General features: G+C 40.2%; 1 protein-coding gene across 3 annotated transcripts; it reads right to left on the reverse strand.

Moving 5' to 3' along the window:
* Positions 1-17,974, reverse strand: LOC148153469 (gamma-aminobutyric acid receptor subunit rho-3-like). 3 transcript variants are annotated; one of them, XM_088001132.1, is made up of 9 exons: positions 10,211-17,973; positions 9,456-9,516; positions 7,353-7,455; positions 4,050-5,569; positions 3,803-3,940; positions 2,496-2,648; positions 1,842-1,903; positions 1,309-1,440; positions 1-527 (listed from the first exon to the last, which is right to left on the reverse strand). In XM_088001132.1, the coding sequence occupies exons 4-9, from the start codon at positions 4,105-4,107 to the stop codon at positions 225-227; spliced, it is 846 nt and encodes a 281-aa protein (XP_087857258.1). In that variant the 5' UTR covers positions 4,108-5,569; positions 7,353-7,455; positions 9,456-9,516; positions 10,211-17,973; the 3' UTR covers positions 1-224. The 3 variants fall into 3 exon arrangements, with proteins under 3 accessions (XP_087857258.1, XP_087857256.1, XP_087857257.1); XM_088001130.1 differs by having other exon boundaries at positions 9,456-17,973; XM_088001131.1 differs by having other exon boundaries at positions 7,353-17,974.
* Positions 17,975-18,128: the final 154 nt, after the last annotated feature.

Raw genomic sequence — 18,128 nt, forward strand, 5'->3', positions numbered from 1 at the left:
TTTTACTTGCAGGAAGCCATTTTTACATGAATTCAACTTTATTTTAGCTCTTATACACAAAATATTGTAACATTTGATCATGACAAAACACAAAAAGAAAACACAGTTTAAAAAATCCAAATAAACAAATGTTGTACAGTCAGGATGTTAAGCGTTTGGCTGATTGAATCAGTCCTACTCGTCCTGCAGACTGTGCAGGACGGATCTGGTCAGCACGGATCCGGTCAGCAGTACAGGCTCCAGTAGACGGTGTTGAAAAGCAGGTAGGACAGCGGGAAGGCCAGGCGTGAGTACGAGTCGATCATGTAGCTGTTGTTCACCAGCAGCTCCACGTTCTCCCGCACCGACCGCTGCCGCCGCAAACGCGTCCCCTCCGGCGGCCGCAGGTCCGAGTTCGAGCTCGGGGCCATAAGGGGGTCGGAGGTCAGCGCTGGCGCCATCCGAGGGAAGGTGGTCAGCTCGATGTCGTTGTCATGGAAACAGCCATCAAAGGCCATGGCCTGGCTGGCGTTGAAGGTGGAGGGGATCTGAAAGGGGCAAGAAATTATTTGTTTTATGAAATAAAAATATCTAATTATGAAAATTTGAGTAATTCTTAATTATGTGATGTGTAGCTATTAGTTACTTTGTCTGTACTTTTATGTTTTTATTCATAGTTATGACAAGAAAATCTAAAAAATATAGCTATAAAATTATGGCTACACAAAAATTACATAAAAAAACATTGAGATTGTTTTAATATACTCAAATAAATCAAACCACATAGCCCAAATGTGTATGTATAACTCAAATAATATTGCTATTATTATTATTACATGCTAATAACCTCCAACATATGAAATGTGCCTTAATCCTGTAAACTATTTTCTAATTATTTTCAACAGAATTTCAAACAATGATAGCAATGAAACATTTAATTTTTAATTTATCACCAAGTAGAAATATTCCCTTTGCTTGAAAAAAAATCTCATACTTAAATCTAATTTAATATTTATTACACAGAGTATTTATTTAACACTGTTAAATAGCCAAAAGTAAATTAGTCAAAATCTTAGTACTTTAGATGCTCTTGCTTTTATATTCAGCTGTTAATAGTTCAAAATGTAAAGGAAAACAAAAAAATCAGATATTCAGTTCTATCTCAAAATCAAAATTAACTTTAAAGCTCTTGACAAAGACCTTTGAATTTTCTAGTTTTAAACTTAGAAATTACTTGTAATATCAAAGTGTGACCACAGGGGGGAGACAAAGTAAGCCATAATTCTGTAGATTTTTGTTGTGGTTTGGAAACGGCGTCTTCGTCCTGACCTTCCCCCTCCTCATCTTCCTCATCTCCTCCAGGGTGGTGCAGTAGTTGACGGCAGCGTATTCGATGACAGACAGGAAGACAAACAGGAAGCTGGTCCACAGGTAGATGTCCACAGCTTTCACATACGACACCTGCACAGTAAGACACGCCTCCTTTTTAACCCCACGTTTGCTTCTAGTCAAACTTTTATTTAACTAAGAAATTGTTTTTTTTTTATTATTTGAAGGTCAGGTGGCATGTGTAGCAGAAGTTACAGAGAAAGAGTCAGATATAAACATCTGAAGAGCAAAACTGGACTGTTTCTAACCAAAACCTCTTTAAAAAGCAAGGTTCAAGTTTTTTTTTTAGAAGAATTATGAAAGTATAAAGTTATATGCTATTTAATTTAGTATAATTTCCAAGGTGATTATCTGTCCATGTTTCTGTCTCACTGATTTCTTTAGAAAACTAAGACAGAAACTCTGAACTAGAAAATAATTAGACTAAGTATTAGAGTCGGAGACGGTGTCCGTCTCCATGGAGACGTCCAGACCTGAGGCATGGATGAGGACACTCCGGTGATGATGGTGGACATGGTGAGGACGGTGGTTATACCTGCAGGAGGACACAGCAAACGGTTCTGTCAGACTTTACTGCTTCAGTCTATTCACTGTCATTCCCCCAAAAGTCCGACAGAGGGCGCTGCGCACCTGTTTGGCCTGAACAGGTGCGCAGAACAAGAGGCTAAAATAATGTTAATGCTGCAGTTTGTAGCACAACAAAGAGTTTTAACAGTTTTTCTGTGCTTTTAGGATTTGTCTGCTGCTTATTCCTAAGAAAATAATGAAAATAACATCCTTAGAATAACAGATAAAATCCTAAATACATTTTAAAAAATCATTTAGCCATTTTAATCATAAACTGAAACTTCTCATTAATGTAATAAATTACCATATTTGCTGGTGTGATGCCATTATCATAGAATGAGAGTGACTTAATTACCAAAAATACTTTACCATTCAAGGAAACTATAATTTTACACACTTAATAACAAAAAATTTCAAGCTTATCTAGAAATACTTCAATTCTCTGCTCAGATAGACTCAATGTAAAGGTGTGAGAGGTGGTGACATCATAACGTCATTATTTAAAAGAGGAAATAACCCAAAGTAGCTGCCGTGCTGTGATGGAGGGTATAATGCGTTACCCAGAGACACGCGGGCGGGAACGGCTCTGCGGTCGATCCAGAAGGAAACCCAGGACAGGACAACCATCAGCATGGTGGGGAAGTACGTCTGCAGCATGAAGAAGAAGATGTGGCGCCGCAGGATGAAGTTTATGAAGAGTCGGTTGTACCAACCTGCAGACACACACAACGGTGTTTACTGCAAAACTTCAAACGTCTGACAGATTAACGATGGATTAACGTCGTCCGACATCCAACCACATCAACCAACAGTCTGTGTTAAAAACCAACTCGGGTCGATCTGTGACTCAGGCCAGAACCAGAACCAACAGTCTCTGCTACGGCCACCAAGGATGGACATAAAAATAAAAACTAATGCAGTTAAAACTCAGTTTTACAGTGTCTCACTCCAAAATATGGCAACAATGCAGAATATGGCCATACGTAGAATAATCTAGACTTCTGCATGTGACATGACAGAAATTATTCTAAGAGTTCAGATTAATGAGATTAACTACAAACCCTGAGAACTGATAACAAGATGTTTGTTAATGTTATTAATATTAAAATACTCTGATCATCATGTCATATTTCTTACATGCACAGAAACAGAAAATACAACTTAATCTGCATTTTTAAAATACTACGGGTATTTAGAATTATAAGCTTATTTGGCTTATTTATGTAGTTAATCTGATTAATCACACTGAAGTGATGTAACTAATCATGTTTTTAGTCAATAATGAGCATATAAATGTCTTTGTTCTGGGTTTCATTTTCAGGACGGTCTAAGAAGTTAATTATTTTATAAATGTTAAATATAAACTAGCTGTGACTTGGTGGAAGGATAATTCATCATTGCAAGACATTTTTCAGACATTAGAAGTGAAATAATCTGCCAGTGAAACTAGTAGTTTTTAATCTATATTCAAGAATTACTTATTTAAAACAAACTTATTTATCTTGCTGAAAAGTTAGTAAGTTAGTTTTGTCTTATTTCAAGCTTACGGAGATATAAGAACTAGAAACTAGAGAATTACACTTTGTAATATTTAGTGTTTTTGCAGTGTATGATTCCTGAAGGCCTCAGATGGATGTCTAGGTTTCCTTATGGAGCATCAAACTAAACATCTGAGGTTCAACAGGATAAATCTCAGTGAAAACGCTGAGTCGTCATGTTCTCATCATGTCTGTGTGATTTTAGCCATGTTAGGTTTGATAAACAACTTTTTGTCACTAAAAGATGTTTTTGTTTGGTTTGATTGCAGTTCAGTTAAATGATTTTGCATATCAATAAGTCTAAACATGGAAACTGTCAGTTTTCGTACCTGTGCTGCTGTAGAAGGCGAGGCCGCTGGAGGCGTGGAAATGCTCAATGAAGAACTGGGACAAAACGATCTCATCCGTCCTCAGAGAGTCGTTCCCGTTCTTCCAGTAAAGCATCAGGTCGTTCTCATTATAAGCATCTGCAGGTGACAAACGGGGACAGAAAGAGGAGGAAACTGATGAAGTTTGTGTCTTGCAGTTTGAGCTCGTTAACGGCTCAGAGGGATTCTCTACGGATTTGATTCTTACAGCTCTCCAGCTCCAGAGAGCAGTTCTGAGTGTCCAGAGGAAAACTGCTGAAGTCCATGGAGCAGAGAGCCGTTACCGTCACCCTGAAACACACACACACACACACACACACACACACACACACATACTTGTATTAGGTGAAACGTGAGGACCATTTTTAGCGAGTGACTAGGTGGTTACGCGTGGGGACTCAACTTTCTAAATGAGCTAAAGACTCCATTTTAGGTTTGGATTTTTTTTAGGGACATTGGAACATGAAATATCATCTTTAACATAAAAATTTATAAAGTTTAGAAAATCAAAAATCTGTCAGGTTTTGGGTGCACGTGGGGACTTGTCCTTCACCAACTACCACCAGGTGGCACTGTGTAATTTTTGTGAACACAGTTTGTTAAATATGAGCAATCCTAGTTGTTTTAAGTCAATAAACTGCATTATATTAGATTTGTTTTTGTTTAATGTTATTTTAAGTTCCTGGTAACCTGCTTAAAGCCAACCATCAATATTGGACTGCATTTTCAGGTTGTATGTGAACCATTTTATTACACAATTTCCAGATATACGTAGTACAATTCAACATGGATATACATATATGAAATGGATTCATTGATTTGCATCCATAAACATTAACATACACACTTCCTCTTCTATGAAAGTATGCATACATACTTGGATTACAAAACTTGACTGCAGCTGTCTCAGAACTTCAAAACTGGCAGAAACTTCAAACAGATCCAGATACCAAAAAAGTCAACGCTTACCTTCTTTTGAAAGTCTCTCGTTTTAACGCATCTATGCGATTTTTCACATAGAATTTAACCCCTTGCCATGTCCTGTCCTTGAGGGCCACTGGTGAGGTTTCAATGCACTTCATACAGTCATGGCCAAAAGTTTTGAGAATGATTCAAATGTTAATTTTTACAAAGTCTACTGCTTCAGTTTTTATAATGGCAATTTGCATGTACTCCAGAATGTTATAAAGAGTGATCAGCTTAACAGCAATATTTGATTTTGGGTCCATGGCCTGGAAACTCCCCAGATCTTAATCCCATTGAAAACTTGTGGTCAATCATCAAGAGATGGGTGGACAAACAAAAACCTAGCAATTCTGACAAAATGCAAGCATTGATTGTGCAAGAATGGACTGCTATCAGTCAGGATTTAGTCCAGAAGTTGATTGAGAGCATGCCAGGGAGAATTGCAGAGGTTCTGAAGAAGAGGGGTCAACACTGCAAATACTAACTTGCTGCATTAACTCATTCTGTCAGTAAAAGCTTTTGTTACTCATAATATGATTGCAATTGTATTTCTGTATGTGATGAAAACATCTGACACATGAAAACCAGAGGGCAACAGTTAATGTGAAAATATAATATTTGTGTCATTCTCAAAACTTTTGGCCATGACTGTACACTGGGCTTTCTCAGGAACCTTTCCAGATTCAATACAGTCCATGAGCGTTTTCTCCACCGCCTGAATTTCTTCTTGGCTCCACTTGAGTCTCTTCTTTTGTGGTGGGCCTGAAAAATAATTAGGGGCACATAAGTGTTCTTCAATGAAAAAAGGTTTCAGTCTGTGTGACAGGGCAAGTTATAAAGCTATCACAAAAACATTTTTCAATCACAGCTGTAGTAAAGTATTTAATATTAAAGGGTCAGTTGTCAGCTGTAATAGTTGCCACTGATGAAGCTGACAACTAGTAATGAGTGAAAACATTAATCTCACCAGTCCTTAAAAAAGCATCAGCAGGTACCCTGCCAGCATGCCTAGGTGGGCCCCATGTGGGGGAAAGGAGGGCTGATATATGGGTCCCATATGGGTTTGTCTGCGGGTTCCACAATGGCCCGGCATGGGTTTGCCCATGTAGGGCCCATGTAGGGCCACAGCCCACATGGGCCCTACATGCCCTATATGGTGGTGGCCCACATGGGTTTGCCCATGTATGGCCCATGTGGGCTGTGGCCCTACATGGGCAAACCCATGTGGGGCCATCATGGAACCCGCGGACAAACCCACATGGTCTGCCCTCCTTTTCCCCACATGGGGCCCACCTAGGCATGCTGGCAGAGATGTGAATTATGGCATAAAAACAGAATCCGACGCTGAACAGTGAAAAATGAACACATGATGTGAAACATGATGATTAGGCAGCGCAGCAGGTGATGAGTGAAGATTACTGAGCATCAATAAATGATAAAATAAATCTAGAAACAGAAAAGAAACTAAAGTGGACATAGCAATAAACCAAGAGAGGACAATACTAATCAAAGGAAACTAAATGGAAATGAATGAAGAACAAAATGCAAGAATAAACTAAGAAACTAAAGTAAATACAGAGGAATAAACTGGTATGGCAAGGCCTTTCGAGCAATAATTAATACAGAGGACTGTATGGCAAGAATAAACAGACACTATTTCCAGATAAAAGGTAAAATAATATTGTTGAAGTGCCATGGGTTTGCTGAGACCATATCTAATATTGAGAATAAATATATCTTACAGACCATAACAGTAAATAACTTATCACTTATTTATGTTTTTAATTATATTTGATATATTTATTTCTTCAATATTATTTTTCATGTCAGTGTTAATGTCATGGTGGTGTTCAGTGACTCCATGACACTTTCAGTTTGACTCATTAGGATTTGATGAAGAACCAGATTTGTTCTTTGTAATTTCTGTTCAGTAAAACTATTAATCTATAATCAATAGACAGGTCTATATAAAGAAATAATCCATATTTCTGTCTCATATTTGTGTGGCATTAAAAGGAACTTTTGTTTTTCCACTAAAAGCTCTGGTTTGCACAGTAAATGCCATTTGGGTGAAATTTTATGGATGATGCTCTGATGTCCCATTCTCCTGAAGGCAGCACAGAGCTGCACCACAAGAAACTGACAAACACTGAACAGAAGAAGAGCTATGATTAATGTAGTTACAGTTCTATCCATGTTTTAATGCTGCAGAGTTCAGTTGGTTTGCAAATAGTCCAAAGTTTAAACTGGCATGTTGTTCATCTTTTATCTCCTCATTTTGTGGAATATTTAACAACTAGAAAATGGCACAAAATAATAATATTTTTTCCACTCTGATTGGCTGCTGTTAGGCCTACCGATGTTAACCTGAATGTTCATTGCATTTTTCTTAGACGCCTGTGAAAATAATTTCTATTCCCATGACTTTTTGTTCTCTGGGAAATTATTTCTGATGATAAATACAGAAACAAGCATAAACATCAAAACATCTACAATCATCAGTTAAAAAAAAGTGTGATACTATGATATTTATAGATAAACTTACAATCAGTTCTTGTGAGCTCAGGCACGCTCATGTCCCGTACTTCAGCTGGTGTTGGACCAAGGATGACGGTATCGTCGCTCTCATCGGATGACTGTTTCAACTCCTAAAAATTGACAAGTTTAACAGTAAAATGCCTAAATTAGCTGTTACAACTTAATACAGAGCTACAGAGTCAACTTCAACTTCATGAAGGTATTTAGAAATCCCAAATATGTCACATATTAACAGCATCAAAAGTGTACAGGCTCCATCAGATTACACTGGAGATTCTGCATTTCATGGTGCATAATATGAAAACACAGCACTTAACAGAGGGGGTGGGAGGACAAATAAAGCAAAAGCCTTACTTATATATTTAATACTAACCATGAAGTGATCCACCCAGATCTGTCACAAATACACCAAAAGCTAATATTCTGCTGTGTCCAAATTTGACAGTTAAAAATCAGACACCCACACAGGAGTTAGGTACTGACCGCAGCAAATTACATTTGGACTATGATATCCATTTTCACCTAATCTGACCTATTAACTGTAGGTTAAATGACACAAACTATGCACATTGATTTTATACTTCAACATGCAGGGTTTCCCCCAGAAAACTTGCTAAGCCCGGTGGTCGGGTGCCCAGGTGGTCCACCGTGTTTTTTGTATTAAAAGATGTTAAGTTGACAATAAAAGTAAAAATATCACTGGGTAATTATGTTATGGGAAAACATCATCATTGAACTGCTATATAAACCCACAACTAGTCTTAAAAACAACTAATCAAAAAATACAATTAAAATGAATATCAATTCTGTCCACTTCTGTTAAATCCAAATTAAGTCAGCAGCTCCATTGGGCCCCCAGAGCTTCAGGGGCCCCATAAAAGCTAATATTTTAACACAGACCACCATTTGTTTATTGAGATTATCATTGCTGCTAAATTTGACATAATGGTTTCAGCATACATAAATTAAAAGGCTTTAAATTATTTGACATTTATATGCAAGACAGTGGTTCTTAACCTTTTTTGAGGTACCAAACCCACCAGTTTCATATGCGCATTCACTGAACCCTCCTGCAGTGATAAATAAAATATGATTTCCCCAACTAGAAGAACAACTAAAGGAACAACTAGACTGTTACTAAATAAAATTAGCAAAGCTATAAGAAGTCAATAACAGATGAATGTATAAAGGAAAGCAGTTGAACTGGGTCCTACCAAAACATCTCCCGCTGTCAGAGATGACAACACAAATCTTTATTTCTTTGGATATTTAGAAACAACTGGCATTTGAAATAAAATAACTGCAGGAAAGATGTGTTGAGCCTTTTCTTTGTTTAAGAAAAACCTGACTGTGTACTCTTAAATCAAACATTAACTGATATTGTGTTAGCTTCTTCTAATCTAGGCAATTAAAATCAGGTAAATCCTCTTTCACACCTCCAGGGGCAGATCTACTGGGGTGGCATGGGGAGGCAGTTGCCACCCCATGTTTTTGTTTTTTGACAGATTTCTGCTTGTCCTGCATTGGGATAAAATTATTTTCTGGACACAATGATTTTCTGGACACAATGAGTCACAAAGCGATTAGTCCAATCCAGTAATACAAATCAATTAGTAGCAGTATGAAATACATAAAAATAATTAACTATACTATATTAAGAAATTTTATTTAATCCTCAGTGCTACATGAAGCTCATTTTGAAACAATGCAAGTTAAAAACAGATTAAGTCCAATGTTAGGTCTGTGTAAGCCAAATGTGAGAGTGAGACATATCTATCTATTAGAGGTGTGCCGATCAATCGGCCATCGATCATAATCGGCCGATTTCCGTGAAAAAGTGTATGATCGGTGATCGCCGATCACGGTATTGGCACATCTCTATCTAGATTCATACTTAGATACTGGCATATGCTGCCACCCCTGAAAAAATCCCTGCCCTCCTCTTGTCACCCCATAAATATTTTGCTAGATCCGCCCCTGCACACCTCCCTTCTCTTACCTGTGCGGTTATGCACAGGTTACATTAATTTAGCTGAAACAGTTATGCAAAAACAATTTAAAAGTGGGAAAAACACTGTGGGCTAATGCATCTTTCCCTGAGATAATTCACCTTTTAAACTGGAACAGCCGTCACTCCCATCACTGGATCTGCATCTCTGGTTGGGATTTTCCTGGAAAACCCCCCCCCCCAAACATTCAATGATTATAAATGTGTCAAAGCCCTGAAATTCATTTTAACAAAGCAGATTCACTCTCTTCCCCTCAACTAAAGTTATGATGCTGAAGTTAGTTTCTAATTCACAGCTCTTCCCCAAATATCCCAACCTTTATTATTCTAAAGAGAATGTAGTCTGGTGTAATGTGCCCTGAAGGCCCCCCTCCCAGCAGAATCAACCTTTACCCACAAGGTATCCATTTACTTCAGCCTCGTGTTTTAGATCCTCATGTCTATCGTCTCTCCATTCAAAACACATGCAAAAAAGCAAAAACCCTCTTCAATCACACAAGCAGGGTGACTGAAAATAGTGCATATTTCATTATTTCTGCTTTATGAGGTTTGCAATTTGCTAACTTAGCTTTTTATATTTTGCATTTGAGTTATTTTTTGAGCAGTCATATTTTAATAACATATTTTTTAGGTTATCACTTTTATTTTTCTTGTAAGACTGCACATCAATAAATTGAAAATAAAACATGCATGTTTCTTATTAGCTGTACTAGGCTAATGTAAGCTAGCCATCCAAGTGAAGCACAATTGAAACAGTTTTTACAGATCAACACGTTTAAACAGCATTTAAAAGTATATCTGACCGAGTGATATAATGGATAAAAACTAGGAGTCCATTAAGATAACTATAATCTTACCATTTTTTTAGCTCATTCCTCGTCATATGTCGCTCCTCATTCCTCGGATGTGTTAGCATGAATCCCCTCCTTCGGTGTGCAGTAGTCAAAAAGGAGCGCTTGATTTTTCCTCCGGCACACGCCGGAGTTTCTGCTTGGTTGCAAAAAGCATTGAGCTGAGGTTGACGGCCCAGCCCTGTGTTAATAACTAATGACACCTTAACTTTGGCGTCACAACTTTCCCGCGCCATCAATTAAGTTTTAAAACTATGAAATTAATAAGTTACATTTTATTATCTCCCACAGTAATGCTTCAGGAGACAAAATTATTCTTTGTAATGGAAATTTTGTAGGTTCAACACCAGTCAATTCTGCAAAGTTTGAGAGCAAGTTATGGAGGAATGTTGAGGGGGGATGGGCATGGGTGAGGTGGGGACGTCAAATCTCAGGAAGTGTGTGAGATGGCAGCCATTACAGAGAGACTGGGGATAGAGGCTATAGCATATCAGAAAAACAAGATGTGGAAAAATAAATATATAAATTAGGAAAGTTGAAAGAAAGTGACTGAAGAAATGTGAGCCAGTCAACTTGTTTGATTAGCATACTGATTTTGTTATTTTCCCACCGTTCTTTATCTTCAACCAAGCATGTTGAGGGGGATGGGCATGGGTGAGGTGGGGACGTCAAATCTCAGGAAGTGTGTGAGATGGCAGCCATTACAGAGAGACTGGGGATAGAGGCTATAGCATATCAGAAAAACAGGATGTGGAAAAATAAATATATAAATTAGGAAAGTTGAAAGAAAGTGAAGAAATGTGAGGTGGTCAACCTGTTTGATTAGCATACTGATTTTTTTTATTCTCCAACCATTCTTTATCTTCAACCAAGCATGTTGAGGGGGGATGGGCATGGGTGAGATGGGGACGTCAAATCTCAGGAAGTGTGTGAGATGGCAGCCATTACAGAGAAACTGGGTAGATGGCTATAGTACATAAGAAAAACTATATGAGGAAATGTGAGCCAGTCAACCTGCTTGAGTTGCATGCGGATTCTTTATTTCTCTTCTCCCACCATTCTTTATTGTCAACCAAGCATTTTCCTTAAAAAGTTCAAACATGCTATACTTTATAGTTCAGCATGTTTCCCTCCAGGCCATGGAGGGAATGTTGAGGGGGGATGGGCATGGGTGAGGTGGGGACGTCAAATTTCAGGATGTGTGTGAGATGGCAGCCATTACAGAGAAATTGGGTGGAGGCCTATTGTAGATAAGGAAAACTATATGTGGATAAATATGTGGATAAGATTATACTATTATACTATTATTATACTACTATATATTACTATTATTATACTACATGTGGATAAATATGTGGATAAGATTTTTATTTCTGTTAAATTTTGTATGGGTAAGTCACTTAAAATGATGGACAACACTGCATAACCTTTACATAAAACAAAGAGCAAATAAAGGATTGTGTTCAGCAGAAAGCTTCTGCACTTAATGCACCTAATACTGTCATTTCTACTAAGCAGGCCTAAACATGACCTGTTTGACTTGACTAATGAACATGGAGTGAAATACTTTCTCTTTAGGAATTATTCAATTAGTTTTAATTCAATTTCCAGACATAGAACTGCTATGTTTACCATTTTATTAAGATTCCTGTTTCTTTCAGTCATACCATTCCCCTAGCACACAATGGGATAGAACAGTACCCCATTCCTAGAACTGTTTGATAGAACGTCAGACTTGTCGCATGAAGAATCAGAATCACTTTTATTGCTATTGCTAGTATACAGGGTCATGTGTTAGGAAATTGCTTTGATATATTGATGCAAAATATGACTAAAAAGTAAAAATATGTATGCATGTGCAGAATAGCAGGTAGATAAAGTGGCAGTGTTATGCAACATTCAATTATCTATTGTTAACAGTCTAATGGCTGAGGTAAAGAAGCTGTTCTTGAGAAGTGTTAGTTGCAATCCAACCTGCACGACCTACATCCCTGAAGTACAGGTCATGTAAATGTTGGAGGTTGCACCCAATCACCTTTTCATCAGTATGCATGATGTGTTGTAATCTAGGTTTGTCCTTGGTTGTGGTTCCATTGTACCCAGTGACAGAGGTGGTGAGGACGGACTTGATGATGGCTGTGTTAAACTGCACCAACACTCAATTGGCAGTTTGAGTTCTCTCAGCTGCCATAGCTAGAACAACTTGTTCTGGGCCTTTATGATAAAGGAGCTGATGGTTGGCTCCCACTTGAAGTCCTGGATGATGGTGATGTCCAGGAAGCAGAATGAGTCCAAATTGGAGATAGAAAGGACTCTGAGAGGGGATGATGGGTCTGTGACTTTCCTAAGTCCATCATTAACTCCACTGTCTTCTGGGTATTGAGCTTGAAGTAGCTGCACCAAGCCACCACCTCTAGTGTGACCCTTTTTTATTTTAGTTTCCAACTCCTTTATCCATGGAGGGTATTCTCTCTGTGTTATGGCCACTCTTCCATCACAAAGGTCCAGAAAACAAAAATGCCAGAGTAGTCCTTCAGGAGAAGGTTTTTGACTCACTCAAAAACAATAAAAAGCACTCACGGAGACTTTTCCTGTGTCAAAGGAGTTTCTTTTACTTATAAAAATAACAAAAAATAATCTCCGAGTTGACTTCAAATAAAACGTTAATTTGCGGTACAAAAACTCTGTTTCACTCCTCACTCCTTCACCCAACAATCAGATCAGCCCCAACAGCTGCTTCTGCCTGTTAATCACTGCAGGAGGAGGGTCTAAGCAAAACAAATAAATACATACATAAATAAATAAATAAATATACAACAATAGAGGTACAATACAACTGGAGGTGGGGCACAATGGCGAGCGCCTGGTGGCCGGGCTTTTACCCACGGAGCCCGGCCGGGCTCAGCCCGAAGAGGAGACGTGGGTCCCCCTTCCAATGGGCTCACCACCTGTCGGAGGGGCCAAAGGGGTCGGGTACAATGTGTAATGGGCGGCGGCCGAAGGAGGGGACCCTGGCGGTCTGATCCTCGGCTGCAGAAGCTGGCTCTTGGGACGTGGAACGTCACTTCTCTGGTGGGGAAGGAACAGGTGCCAGTGTGCGAGGCTGAGAGGTTCTGGGTAGAACCTCTCAGCTTGAAGTAGCTGAGAGGTTACTCGAAAGGGTAGCCTCCTTCCGCCTACGGGTGGGGGTAAGAGTTCTGACTGTTGTATGTGCTTATGGGCCGAACAACAGTTCAGATTACCCACCCTTCTTGGAGTCCTTAGAGGGGGTACTGGAGAGTGCCCCTCCTGGGGACTCCCTTGTTCTGCTGGGGGACTTCAACGCTCACGTGGGCAATGACGGTGAGACCTGGAGGGGCGTGGTTGGGAGGAACGGCCCCCCCAATCTGAACTTGAGTGGTGTTCTGTTATTGGACTTCTGTGCTCGTCACGGATTGTCCATCATGAACACCATGTTAAAGCATAAGGGTGTCCATATGTGCACTTGGCACCAGGACACCCTAGGCCGCAGGTTGGATGATCGATTTTGTCGTCGTTTCATCGGATCTGCGGCCGTATGTCTTGGACACTCGGGTGAAGAGAGGTGCGGAGCTGTCCACTGACCACTACCTGGTGGTGAGTTGGCTCCGGTGGTGGGGGAGGAAGCCGGTCAGATCTGGCAGGCCCAAACGTGTAGTGAGGGTCTGCTGGGAACGTCTGGCGGAGTCCCCTGTGAGACGGAGCTTTAACTCTCATCTCTGGCAGAACTTCGAACACGTTCCGGGGGAGGTAGGGGACATTGAGTCTGAGTGGACCATGTTCCGTGCCTCAATTGCCGAGGCGGCTTATCGGAGCTGTGGCCGCAAAGGTTGTTGGTGCCTGTCGCAGCGGCAACCCTCGAACCCGTTGGTGGACGCCTTCGGTGAGCGATGCTGTCAAGGAGTCCTATCGGGCCTTTTTGGCCTGTGGGACTCCAGAAGCAGCTGATGGGTACTGGCGGGTGAAGTGGCATGTGGCTCAGGTGGTCGCTGAGGCAAAAACTTGGGCATGGGAGGAGTTTGGAGAGGCCATGGAGAAAGACTTCCGTACGGCTTCGAGGCGATTCTGGTCCACCATCCGGCGTCTCAGGAGGGGGAAGCAGTGCAGCACCAACACTGTTTATAGTGGGGGCGGTGTGCTGCTGACCCCGTCCCATCAACTCGGGCCGTGGGCCGTTGGGCGGAATACTTCGAAGACCTCCTCAATCCCACCAACATGCCTTCTGTTGAGGAAGCTGAGCCTGGGGACTCTGGGTCGGGCTCTCCAATCTCTGGGGACGAGGTCGCCGAGGTGGTCAAAAAGCTCCTCGGTGGCAGGGCCCCGGGGGTGGATGAGATCCGCCCGGAGTTCCTTAAGGCTCTGGATGTTGTAGGGTTGTGTTGGCTCACGCGTCTCTGCAATATCGCATGGACATCGGGGGCAGTTCCCCTGGATTGGCAGACTGGGGTGGTGGTCCCCCTGTTCAAAAAGGGGGACTGGAGGGTGTGCTCCAATTACAGAGGGGTCACACTCTTAAGCCTCCCTGGTAAGGTCTATTCAGGGGTTCTGGAGAGGAGGGTCCGTCGGATAGTCGAACCACGGATTCAGGAAGAGCAGTGTGGTTTTCGTCCTGGTCGTGGAACACTGGACCAGCTCTACACCCTCAGTAGGGTCCTGGAGGGTTCTCTGTTGCCACTGATCAGAGGCAAACAATCTACATAAGTTACTTTTAATGGTTTTGATAACCTCATCAGAATAATGTTTCTGGTTGTCGGCAGCAGTGATACTGAACCAAAGAGGTGAAATTTTATCCTGTAAACCTCAAGAGGTTTACTAATGTCCCCTTCTGGCCACCACAGAAACCTCAGAAAGTCCCTGTCCTTTTCATCAACATAAACTTGATAAAACATTGCCTCAATGTCTGCCATAACAGTGATTGCTTCTTGGCGAAACCTTAACAGTACCCCAATCAGGGTGTTTGTTAAATCAGGACCTTGGAGATGTTTCTTGTTCAGAGAGGTTCCTTGAAATGAGGATGTGCAGTCAAACACCACCCTCAGTATGTTCTTTCGCTTATGGTAAACGCCATGATGCGGAATGTGCCAGACATGTCCATTCTCCCTAGTGACTTTGGTGCTGCTTGGCTGAAATATGTGGAATTTAGAGCCAAATGAATGGCAATGGCTTGCTATATTGTGTGGGCATGGGGAAGTCACCTTCCAGTGTAAACTTGTTGAGCTTTAAAGCAAGTAAGACCAATTTTTCTGGTATCTGCCTCAGTATCATCTTGATTAGATCAAGGGAGTCAGAAATGGAACTTTCAAAGGAAAAAAACAGACTTCTTGTTCTGATAGGGTGTGCATTTATGTCATCATATGACCAAATAGTATCATTTGGCATACCACATGGATCACTCATTGTTTGGTATAAATCAGTCTTTCTTTAAGAAAGTTATAGATTTTCCAAATTTATGGTATGAAGCTCAAAGTTAAGGCCTGGCCATGCCCCTTTAACATCCACAAAAACAAAAAAAAAATTGATAATCATTACTCCCCAACACCTTAATGCAGTGGTTCTTAATCTTTTTTGAGGTACCAAATCCATCAAATTCATATGCGCACTCGCTGAACCCTTATGTAGTGATAAACAAAATTATTTTTTTCAAAATTCAAGACATAGGGGGTGACCCAATTAGAGTCTATTTGGGTCACCCCAAGATCACTAAGTCTTCTTCAAAGGTAGAGTCTCTGATAACAGTTCTTCAAAATATAGTCAGTGTTTTCAGTTGAGCTGACTGTCCAGGAACGACCCAAGGTATTTAAAATTTGCCACAATTTCAACAGGTTGACCATCGAGAGAAACTGGATCCACTTTAAGGTCTTGTTTAGATCAAATAATTAGCTCTACATTCTTAAGAGAATGAAAAATTAATAATAAATAAAGACTTTGCAGTATTCTGATTTAGTAATGTAATCCTTCTAGTGCAGGCTCCCAATCTGCCTCTGCGCGAAAGAACGCACACCTTTAATATGTCCTGAGACGCAGGCGGAGTGTCAGGGTCAGACATTGTTAATGATCACACAATCCCTTCACTTTCAAATAAGTTCATCCATAAACATCCTTTTTTGTTGCAATTCTTTTCCAAAATCCACAACTTTGCTTTCTGTGGCGATTGATTGTTTCTCTGCAGCGCAGCTGCACTTTCATTCATAAACTCAATCAGCTGATTTTACTCACTGCCCGCTGGCTGCTTTCTTTGTTCTTCTGTGAGTGATCGGCTGGATCCCACAACTTTGTGCTTTTCTTCAAGTCGTCGGTGAAGGTTTTTGTACTTGTTATGGCCACTCTTGCATCACAAAGGTCCAGAAAACAAAAATACCAGAGTAGTCCCTCAGGAGGAGGTTTTCGACTCATTCAAAAACAATAAAAAGCACTTGGGGAGACTTTTCCTGTTTCAAAGGAGTTTCTTTTGCTTATAAAAATAACAAAAAATAATCTCTGAGTTGACTTAAAATAAAACGTTAATTTGCGGTACAAAAACAATTTCACTCCTCACTCCTTCACCCAATAATCAGATCAGCTCCAACAGCTGCTTCTGCCTGTTAATCACTGCAGGAGGCTGACTGAGTAATTATGTTACCACCCCCATGCCACTAGAGGCAGTAGCAACCCCGAAAAGAATTTGGTACAGAATTTGGTAAAAACTGTGAGCTTTGCTGAAGTAAGAAAAGACACAAGTTCAAATTCATGCTGAGAAGTGGAGCTTCTTCAATCAGTGCGGCAGAGGCTCCACTGAACCCCTGAGACCGACTGATCAAACCCCTGGGGTTCGAATGAACTCACGTTAAGAACCACTGCCTTAATGTCATATTGACCAAATTTGAAGATAGCTCAGAATCTGTAGGAGTTTGTTGAAGTTCGACATGTATGAAAAGTCAAAAATGCCAAAAAATTTGACCCAAAATGGCAACATTTCCTCCAAAAGGCTTTTTTTCTTGTTTCAGTGGGTCCTACCGATGTACCAAATTTCAGCTCTTTACTATTTGCCAGTTAACTTGAGTTTCAATAGTGTGTGTGCGCTTAGCTTCTCAAAGCTAAGAGCGCAGCTTTGAGCTAAGCTGCTTATTTAATATTTATAATAATAAATAATAAATTTATTTATTACAATAAATTTATTATTATTTATTGTAATAAATTTTATTTAATTTATTGCAATAAATTAAATAAAAAAGTAAATACTGGTAAACTTCACTTTAAATTGCAATAAAATAAATTAAATGAAAAATACTCCATTAATCCCACAATGTAAAAAAATAAGTTAAAAATATTACATTTTTACAGTTAAAGTTTAATTTCACCGATAAATTGCAAAACCTCTGACCGACCAATAGAGGGAGCTAGAGAGTGAGCAGATGGTGACGCACTGTTCCGGAACACCTAGCCTAATGGGGACTGCAATAATCTGTGTGACCACTAGGGGCGGTTCCCTTATACACACACACACATTTTGTCTTGGAATGGAATTCGTGGGGACTTCCTGGAAAACTTCACCAGGCATGTTTATACACCATTTTCTACTTGAAAATGGGGTTGTGCCGGTGGGGACCTCAAATTTGGTCCCCACGTGTCATCAGGTCCCCACGTGTATGCACAGAGTCAGGCTGAAGTCCCCACGCGGCAGGTAAAACAAGTACACACACACACACACACACACACACACACACACACACACACACACACACACACACACGCACGCACACTTTCTGCTGCTTTAAGTTTATTTGCTGAACTAAGATCTTTACATAATGCTGATCTGATTCTGTGTGAAATTTTTCTAAAAATGAGCAATTGCAGTAAAATGCCGTTATCTGAAAAAATACTAAAAGATCAAACCTACCTCCCTACCAAACTAACTAACTACTTAGTT

Source organism: Poecilia mexicana, unplaced genomic scaffold, assembly GCF_051168715.1.
Source record: "Poecilia mexicana isolate PSO_F unplaced genomic scaffold, ASM5116871v1 scaffold_20, whole genome shotgun sequence".
NCBI lineage: Eukaryota > Metazoa > Chordata > Actinopteri > Cyprinodontiformes > Poeciliidae > Poecilia > Poecilia mexicana.